Source organism: Borostomias antarcticus (assembly GCF_949987555.1).
Source record: "Borostomias antarcticus genome assembly, chromosome: 37".
Taxonomy (NCBI): Eukaryota; Metazoa; Chordata; class Actinopteri; order Stomiiformes; family Stomiidae; genus Borostomias; species Borostomias antarcticus.
In genome coordinates this window covers 10,001-20,000 of record NC_140270.1, presented here as the reverse complement: position 1 = coordinate 20,000, position 10,000 = coordinate 10,001, and the positions used below count along the sequence as shown (strand labels likewise).

At 49.3% G+C, this 10,000-nt stretch overlaps 2 protein-coding genes across 3 annotated transcripts in view; one reads left to right on the top strand and one right to left on the bottom strand.

Annotated features, from left to right (window-relative positions):
- Positions 1–4,524: 4,524 nt before the first annotated feature.
- LOC311328071 (aldo-keto reductase) lies at positions 4,525–6,585 on the top strand (the record flags this gene model as incomplete). Of its 2 annotated transcripts, XM_084461190.1 has the most annotated exons (5): positions 4,525–4,600; positions 4,889–5,179; positions 5,398–5,683; positions 5,941–6,110; positions 6,417–6,585. In XM_084461190.1, the coding sequence occupies exons 2-5, from the start codon at positions 4,926–4,928 to the stop codon at positions 6,583–6,585; spliced, it is 879 nt and encodes a 292-aa protein (XP_084317316.1). In that variant the 5' UTR covers positions 4,525–4,600; positions 4,889–4,925. The 2 variants fall into 2 exon arrangements, with proteins under 2 accessions (XP_084317316.1, XP_084317317.1); XM_084461191.1 differs by lacking the exon at positions 4,525–4,600 and having other exon boundaries at positions 4,865–5,179.
- Positions 6,586–7,100: 515 nt separating this feature from the next.
- badb (BCL2 associated agonist of cell death b) overlaps positions 7,101–10,000 on the bottom strand; it is a 4,674-nt gene continuing 1,774 nt past the window's right edge. The window contains exon 4 of the mRNA XM_084461240.1: positions 7,101–9,891. Within this exon, the coding sequence (XP_084317366.1) occupies positions 9,754–9,891 (138 nt within the window). The 3' untranslated portion in view covers positions 7,101–9,753. The remainder of the gene's footprint in view (positions 9,892–10,000) is intronic.

The window sequence follows — 10,000 nt, the reverse complement described above, 5'->3', positions numbered from 1 at the left end:
AGGTGTGTGTGTGTCTGTCTTTGTGAAGTGTGTGTGTGTCTATGTCTTTGTGAGGTGTGTGTGTGTCTTTGTGAGGTGTCTGTCTGAGGCAAGGTGTGTGTGTGTCTGTCGTTGCGAGGTGTGTGTGTGTCTGTCTTTGCGAGGTGTGTGTGTGTGTCTGTCTTTGCGTGGTGTGTGTGTGTGTGTCTGTCTTTGCGAGGTGTGTGTGTGTGTCTCTGTCTTTGCAAGGTGTGCGTGTCTGTCATTGCGAGGTGTGTGTGTGCGTGTCTGTCGTTGCGAGGTGTGTGTGTGTCTGTCGTTGCGAGGTGTGTGTGTGTCTGTATTTGCGAGGTGTGTTTGTCTGTTTTGGTGAGGTGTGTGTCTGTGGTTGTGAGGTGTGTCTGTGGTTTTGAGGTGTGTGTCCGTCTTTGCGAGGTGTGTGTGTGTCTGTCTTTGCGAGGTGTGTGTGTGTGTCTGTCTTTGCGAGGTGTGTGTGTGTGTCTGTCTTTGCGAGGTGTGTGTATGTCTGTCTTTGCAAGGTGTGTGTGTGTGTCTGTCTTTGTGAGGTGTGTGTGTGTCTGTCTTTGCGAGGTGTGTGTGTGTGTCTTTGCGAGGTGTGTGTGTGTGTCTTTGCGAGGTGTGTGTGTGTGTGTGTATGTGTCTGTCTTTGCGAGGTGTGTGTCTGTCTTTGCGAGGTGTGTGTGTGTGTGTGTCTGTCTTTGCGAGGTGTGTATGTGTGTCTGTCTTTGCGAGGTGTGTGTGTGTGTCTGTCTTTGCGAGGTGTGTGTGTGTGTCTGTCCTTGCGAGGTGTGTGTGTCTGTCTTTGCGAGGTGTGTGTGTGTGTCTGTCTTTGCGAGGTGTGTGTGTGTGTGTCTGTCTTTGCGAGGTGTGTGTGTGTGTGTCTGTCTTTGCGAGGTGTGTGTGTGTGTGTCTGTCTTTGCGAGGTGTGTGTGTGTGTGTGTCTGTCGTTGCGAGGTGTGTGTGTGTGTCTGTCTCAAGGTTATTATAGTTAACAAAAACTAACTAAAAAACGAAAACTAGGTGTGAAAAACATTTTAGTTAACTGAAATAAAAATAAAAACTAGGCTTTACAAAAAAACGATAACTAACTAAAACTGTATTGTGTGTTTACAAAACTAACTAAAATAAACTAAAATTGTAGAGAAAATGTCCTTAGTTTTAGTCTTTTTCATTCCATACATAAGCCTAGTATTTTGGGTGGATGTGAAATCTATCCTCCATTATTTCTTTAGCTGTGCCCCTGCGCAGAGTTAATCTGACGTTCGCCAGCTGGTTTGTTTTGCACAGTGTGAAACAACATGAGTTTACAAGATCAGGATGGTCTCACGAGGCTAGCGCAGAAAAAAACAAACTAAAACTAATACTGAAACTAATAAATACTAAACTAAAACTAAGCATTATCAAAAAATAAAAACTAAACTAAACTAGCAAATCTGCTTTAAAAACTAATTAAAACTAAACTGAAATTGAACACAAAAAGTTAAAACGATATAAAAATAAAAACTAATGAAAAAAGCAAAACTATTATAACCCTGGTCTGTCTTTGCGAGGTGTGTGTGTCTGTCTTTGTGAGGTGTGTGTGTCTGTCTTTGCGAGGTGTGTGTGTCTGTCTTTGCGAGGTGTGTGTGTGTGTGTCTGTCTTTGCGAGGTGTGTGTGTACTTCTAGGCTAAATCATCATTCTCGCTCCATTGGTCTGACAGTCATGGTGATTGAGCTGGCGCCTCCAACCACTGTTTCATAACACTGAATGGTGTGTGTGTGTGTGTGTGTGCGTAAGTGTGTGTGTGTGTGTGGTAGATGGATGACAAGATAAAAGTGAAAGACCGCAAATGATACACATTTTAAACTCAAATCCAGAGCGCGCGCACACACACACACACACACACACACACACACACACACACACACACACACACACACACACACTCACTGCTGTACTGAAGGCGGTTGGTGCAGGTTGAAGCTGTGCTGTGGCACATCGCCCTCTGGTGGCATCTCTGTGTCACTGCACTCGGACTCAGACTGGGGGCTGGGGGGAGGGAGAGCCAGGGCCTCGCCCACCTTCACACACACACACACACACACACACACACACACACACACACACACACACACACACACACACCACAGGAGAAATACTGTACAAATACTGTAGTTAATCTGTAGAAATACTGCAGCAATACTGTAGTAAAGCTGTAGTAGGAGTGGGTTAGGGTCCAGAGGCAGGTGGTTAGTGTGTGTGTGGACAGACAGAGGGTCAGAGGCAGGTGATCAGTGTGTGTGTGTGTGTGTGTGTGTGTGTGTGTGTGTGTGTGTGTGTGTGTGGACAGACAGAGGGTCAGAGGCAGGTGATCAGTGTGTGTGTGTGTGTGTGTGTGGACAGACAGAGGGTCAGAGGCAGGTGATCAGTGTGTGTGTGTGTGTGTGTGTGTGTGTGTGTGTGTGGACAGACAGAGGTACTCACGGAGGTCCAGTGCTCTGTGTTCTTTGCTGTGGGGTTGGAAGGTAACAACATGTTTCAGACAACAGCGCCTTTTAGAGATTCGTCTTCATCTTGTCAATTGCCTGCCTGGCAGTGAGAACAGTGTGTGTGTGTGTTCCTACCAACCCGTGTGTGAGTGTGTGTTCATACCCACCCGTGTGTGTGTGTTCCTACCCACCAGTGTGTGTGTGTTCCTACCCACCTGTGTGTGTGTGTGTGTGTTCCTACCCCCCAGTGTGTGTGTGTGTTCCTACCCCCCAGTGTGTGTGTGTGTGTTCCCACCTGTGTGTGTGTTCCTACCCCCCAGTGTGTGTGTGTTCCTACCCACCTGTGTGTGTGTGTGTGTTCCTACCCACCTGTGTGTGTGGGCGTGTTGTCCTGCAGGTACAGAGTGATCACGTGTGGATAGGGAGACAGCTTGTCTCCAGACTGTCTGAAGCACAGCCGGGACACGCTCTCCCAACGCTGCTGATCTGGACAGCAGCGTCAAGAATAGCACCTATATAACCAAACAGTCCCTAAACCTACAACCCTAAAACGCCGCGTCCTGTGAGAGATGTGACAGGCGAGAGACACGAGGATGGAGGGATGGACAGAGAGACACAGGGGAGGGCGGAGGGACAGAAGAGAGGGATGGGGGGTGACGGAGAGACACGGGAGGGGGCGGAGGGACAGAAGAGAGGGACGGGGGGTGACAGAGAGGAAGGATACAGGGGAAGACGTTGAAGTGGGAGGTGGAGAAGGGCTGGAGACCGTCCAGGTTGGCGAGCACCGCCCTGACCACGTCCTGGAGACGAGGGGGGGGGAACAGATTAGATGAATGGATGAATGGATAGATGAATGGATGAATGGATGATTGTTTGATTGGATGAATGGATAGATGAATGGATGAATGGATAGATGAATGGATGAATGGATGAATGGATGATTGGATGAATGGATAGATGAATGGATGAATTGATAGATGAATGGATGAACGGATAGATGAATGGATGAATGGATAGATGAATGGATGAATGGATAGATGAATGGATGAATGGATAGATGAATGGATGAATAGATAGATGAATGAGTTGATCAATGAATGATTATTACCTCCAGCTCTTGGTTGACAAAGTCCTCGCCCGTCATCTCACTGTGGGAACACGTATCAAATCAAAGAGTATAATGTGCTATAAGCTTCATAGAGGTCTGAAGCAGACAGACAGACACATAGACAGACAGACAATCAGACAGACAGGTAAGGAGACAAATACACAGATAAACAGACAGGTAGGAAGACAAGCAGACAGATAGGCAGCACACACACACACACACACACACACACACACACACACACACACACACACACACACACACACACAGATAGACAGACAGACATTACAGGTGATGACAGACAGGTAGGAAGACAGCCTGACAGCCCAACTCTCTTGCCTGCAGTTGCTGGCCCCCCTGATCTTAAACTTGTAGACGTGACGCCCCGCCTGGATGAACCGTGTCTCCGGGACCGGGAAGGAGAACGGTTGGAGGGGCATGGCACCGTCTGACCTCAGCTAGAGGAGGAGCAGGACACACCGACTCAACAGGCAACTGAGCTGGCACTATTTCAGCTCAAAACTTTTATTCCAGACTCATTTAAAAATAAAAATAAACAGTACAAAACAAATGACATAATAAAATCACATCAAAAGTTTACAGAGGCTCATGCGCCAATTCACTTCACATAGCTGGAGCTAGCTAGCAGCTAACGTTAGACATACCGTAACTCACCGAATAGGGGAACCGACACTTTTCCGGTGGCGAAGACACCCAGCAACTAAACAGTTAACCGGCCTGTCAATCACCCAACAGATTGGTCTCCCTCAACGCCATTGGTCGCCCTGCAGGACAAGTCCCCGCCCCCCGGCTTCTTCTCACCTCGCTGATTGGACGACCGCTCGCCCAGTCAACGCTCGTCCTCGCTCGTGTCTCTATGGTGACGGCGAACAGGAGCTTCTGACTGAAGTCACGTGACCAGTGGCATGCCGAAGTCACGTGACCCGAGTCATGTGACCCACGTGGAAGGGATTAAATAAGTGTCAACATTCAACCTGAACGCACTGTTGTCTACGGATCTAGTAAGTATGGGCAATTGTATTTGCAATTTTGATAATATTCTTACATATTTCAGCCATCAGGAAGATAAGAGAGCGCATATTCGATGTATTTTAGCTAGTATCTGTATTATTTTTTTGTATACGGTCTTATCCGATAAATTTGCTTTGCTTTGCCCGTTATGAAAGTTTGGACTGCCAGCCTGCGCACTCATGTTTGCTGAGTTGGTCTTGTATAAGTTAATTTACCCTCATTTATCTAACATAACAAGCAGGTAGGTTCATCTTTTGTATTTCTTTCTCTGCCTCTAGTACCTTCTACTAAGTGTCCTCCTGTCCTACCGGCTGGATGTCTTCCCCCGAGCCGCAGTCCCAGCCGTCTGTCCTCCTCAACACGGGAGCACGGATGCCCCTCTTGGGTTTGGGCACCTACCGCCTGCGCGGCCCCGAGGACACCTACCACACCGTGGACGCCGCTCTCGCCGCTGGATACCGCGCCTTTGACACTGCGGCTGTCTACCGCAACGAGGCTGACCTGGGCCGCGCCCTGAGGGAACTGCTGCCGAAATACGGTCTCTCTAGAGAGGACGTGTTTATCACCAGGTAGAGAAGAGATTCATGTTTTAGCAGTTAGGAAGGAAGAGATGAATGTTTTAGCAGGTAGGAAGGAACAGATGAATGTTTTAGCAGGTAGGAAGGAACAGATGAATGTTTTAGCAGGTAGGAAGGAACAGATGAATGTTTTAGCAGCGAGGAAGTCCTGAAGTTCTACTTCTCACCCTCTCCTCTCATCTTGTCTCCGTTCCTCCGACGCCCTCCAGCAAGCTGGGCCCCAAGGACCAGGGCTCCGCGGCCAGGGAGGGCGCCCTGCGCAGCCTGGCCGAGCTGGACCTGGGCTACCTGGACCTCTACCTCGTCCACTGGCCGGGGACCCAGGGCCTGGGGGTGTCCGACCCCAGGAACCGCGGGAACAGAGCCCAGAGCTGGGCCGCGCTGGAGGAGCTGCAGGCCCAGGGGCACCTCCGAGCCATAGGGGTGTCCAACTACACGGAGGCCCACCTCCGGGAGCTGCTGGGCGGATGCCGGGTCCCCCCCGCCGTGCTGCAGGTACCGTAGCAGGAGACGAGGATGGGGGGCTGGCGCATCTCTGATTGGGTGTAGCAGGAGACGAGGATGGGGGGCTGGCGCATCTCTGATTGGGTGTAGCAGGAGACGAGGATGGGGGGCTGACGCATCTCTGATTGGGATTCGAACCCAGGCACACATGGTTTTAACCGACTACGCCGATTAGAAGCTAGTTCGTCATCAACGGGTGCCACTCCCTGCTCACCCCCTCTTTCTCTCCCCTCCCCCCCCCCCCCCAGGTAGAGTTCCACCCCCGGCTGGCCCAGAGAGACCTGAGGCGTGTGTGTGGGGAGACGGGGGTGTGTTTCCAGGCGTACTCCTCGCTGGGGACCGGGTCTCTCCTCCAGGACCCCCTGGTGCTCCGGGTGGCCGACGCCTGCCAGCGCACCCCAGCGCAGGTGCTCCTCAGGTGGGTGCGACGGAGGGCGGTGGTCCCTGTATATAATGGCAAAGGTGTGGGCGTTCAATTCCTGGCGGGTGATTCAGTTCACTTAAGTGATTCGCTAGTACACTGGTGTCCCATAGGAGCTGTATTGACTGACTCAGTGATTCGGTTCACTTAAGTGATTCGCTAGTACACTGGTGTCCCATAGGAGCTGTATTGACTGACTCAGTGATTCGGTTCAGTCCAGTGACTGGTGACCCCAGGGCCCTAGAGGTGGTGTGTGTCAGGGGGTCGGTTCACCCGGGTGACTGGTCTGGCTCGTCCGTGCAGGTGGGCCGTGCAGCAGCGGGTCCCGGTGCTGCCCAAGTCGTCCCGGCCGGAGCGAGTGGCCGAGAACGGACGCGTGTTCGACTTTGAGCTGAGTCAGCAGGACATGGACACCCTGACGGGGGTGGACTGTGGTCAGAGGTACTGCTGGGACCCGTCGGAGGTGGTCTGAGGAGGAGGAGGAGGAGGAGGAGGAGGAGGAGGAGGAGGAGGAGGGACTGACCCCTGAGAGAGGAAAGAGATTCTGGGCTGATGACCTCACACTACCCCTACAGACGATCAGACAGGCAGACCTACAGACAGTTTGTCAATATATCTTTATAAATGTTTTTTTTAAAATGTTACTTGCTAAATTATTTGATATAGACCCTTTCAATGGAACCAAGGGAAGTTTGGGGTCATAGGTCAATGACCTCTTGGTCTAGGTAAACTGCACCATAAATGTTATTGTTTTGATTATGAACATTCCATGAAATGGTCAATTGAAAAGTCTGAATGTGCCTTTAGTCAATAAAGAACATGACTGAAACTGAACATTACAATGTTAATAAAATTCTTTATTGTTTGATTATTTATACCAACAGTGGTGCAGTGATACAGAAAATACACATTTACAAAAGCTGAAGAAAACCCCACCATAAGAAGTAGTTATTCAAATCCCCCCCCCCCCACACACACACACACACACACACACACGTCATCGGTCGATTCAAGTTATGTCAGGTATGACTGCAAGGTCCCGAGTACACGGACAGTATAGAGACCAGTTGGCGGCAGGAGCAATTCAAGATCACAAATGTTGCTTAAATTTTTGCAAAACTGAGTTCAACTAAAGGCGCAGCGTGACTGATGACCTCTCCGCCATGTTACTTACACCTATCCCTCTTCTAAAAAATCTACACAGCATTTACAGTGGGTCTAGGGCAGGGCAAACAAACAGAAACATTGCGCAACTCTAAACGCTCCCTGCTGATGATCACTCTACCTCAACCCTGATTTTGCAACGTCGCGGTTGTGAACGTGCCCTGGAGGTTGTGCTCGGCCCTAATCGACGGTTCTGAACATGCCCAGGGATGCGTTCAAATTCAGCAGACGTGACTAGCGTTCCACAAACATTTGAAAACTATTTTATACATTTTTCAGTTGGCTTTGTGTTCACCTCAAACGTAAGTGAACGGTTTGAAAAGGTAGTCCTGCGGTGAACAAAAATGAACGCTGGACTGAGGGAAATGTCATTGAGTGAATGAATGAATTGAATACTGGAGGCCCTTATACTAATAATTAGTTCTACTAGTGGGACTACATCCAAACTATATCCAGAGTTGCAAACCGATCACAGGTGAAAAAAGTGACAAACATGCAAACCCATACATACACAGATCAAACAAATGACCTATTTTGGATTAAAAACTGCCATTTTCATCTAAAGGTGACAAGTCTACACCCCTGTATATCATCCACAAAATCATAGATTACAGAAGGGCTCTCCATTCAAATTTGAACCGGTCAAAGAGATGTTTGCCATGAACGTTAGCCTCTGTTCGCCTGAATTGGAACGCAGCCCGATGTTGTGCTTGACTCTAGTCCATGTGGCTGAGGGCCAGGAGCCTAAGGCTTCTACAGTGTTGGAACAGGACCACAGGCCACAACAGGCTGGTATAGGCAGGTATACGACAGACCTGACGCACACACACACACACACACACACACACACACACACACACACACACGCACGCACTACAACTGGGATTCAATTATTCAGTTAACCTCATTCAGAATAAGACAGGCAAACAGGAAATGGCCCCGTTTGAATCCCCTAAACATGCATCCTTCATTTTTTCCTGCCATCCTTAAAATAATTCACTGATCTGATAGGAGAGGACTGGAATCAGCTGTGTAAAGGAACACATCTTTTCACCTATCCAGCCGTGTTCGAGATCAGAGAAAATCCAAAAGGACGTTTGAATGGAAGGATGCATTTTAGGAATATCAAAGTAAATCAATAGTCATATTGTATAAATTCCTTTGACAGTAGTTGACCAATAAAATGTTACATTGCTGTTTTCATTTCATTTGTTCAAATATCTACAGTATCTACATAAAAAAAAAAACGTCCACAAACCCTGATTGGTCGGCTCAATATAGTCCGATTTTAAATTCTCCTTCACAGATATTTCTAGACATCTAGCCCTGCAGTTGATCACGTTTCGCACTAAAGATATTACCGTATACGATTGTCCTGGCACACGATTGTTTTATAACATTACATCTAGGAGAGAGGAGAGAGCTTAAACCCTAAACCTTAAGTTTACATGCAGTCGTGTTGAACATGGGTTCGAACCCTGGTCTGCCGAGTCTGGACCCGATGCCCATAAGGAGCGACATATTGGAACAGTCGCTCCCTGAGGGCAAGTAGCCTTGAGTAGCGATGGTAGTGGCCCATAGGGCAGGAGCCAGTCTCCTGATTCCTTAGCGTGAGGCAGCTTGATTACAAGGCAGCTTACAGGTACACCCCCTGGACATGATGCTAGTACATGATGCTAGTACATGATGCTAGTACATGATGCTAGTACATGATGCTAGTACATGATGCTAGTACATGATCTAGTACCGTATGCTCCCTGAGGGTGGCTAGTTTGAACTCGGCTTAGGGACTCTTCTCGACCCCTGCGGGTGTCTGGGTCACGCCAACGGACGCTAAGGGGGTCAGGAAGCCGTCTCCCTCTTTGGAGTCGCTGACCGGCGGGGTTGTGTGACGGGTTCTCGTTAGCGAGGCTGGGGATAAATGGACACTAGGTAGATTTATATATATATATATATATAAAAAGATGGAAAAAGGTTAGCCAGGTTAAAGATGGACTAGATGATGAGATGCCACACCCCGAAAACTGGACACTCACCAATCAGAGAGCTAAGAGACCCTCCCTCTCTTTCCGTATCTGCAAACACATCGGCGCAAACAGATTGAACGGTAGTATCTCTCGTCTTATGGTCGTCTCTGGTGAGTGTCACGCCCGCTCTTATCAGGAGTGATGTCATACCGTACTCAAGTCCACCTTTAAGAAAGAGGCACCAAACGTTGTGTTCTAGATCTCAGTGCAGATCGCCTCTCTCTCTCTCTGATCTCTCCTCCCCCTCTCTCTCTCTCTCTGTTGCATAGTGTGGAAAGGAAAGATGATTAAAGCGGTACACTTTGGATCAAATCTCTTCTTCGTTCCATCACCCCCTCTTCTCTCAATCCCTCCATCCTCTCCTTTCCTCTGTGTGAATTTCAGTGCAGTTGGTCTCTCCCTGTCCTCCCTCTCTCCTCACGGTCTCTCTCTCTCCTCCCTCCCTCCCTCTACTCAGTGCGGTCGGACGCGGCCGTGTTCTGGCCGCTCTCGGTCTCCGTCTCCGTGTGGCTGAAGAGGTAGCTCCACCAGCTGGCCGACTGACGCATCTGCCGGGCCGTGCCCGCGCTGCGCACGCGCTTCATCTCCTAGGGGTCGGGGGTCAGGTGGGAGGAGCCGGAGGAATAGAACAGAGTTGAAAGAAGCGTGTTAGTTTTCATTCACCCACCCCCCCCCCCCCCCCCATTCAAAAATGCA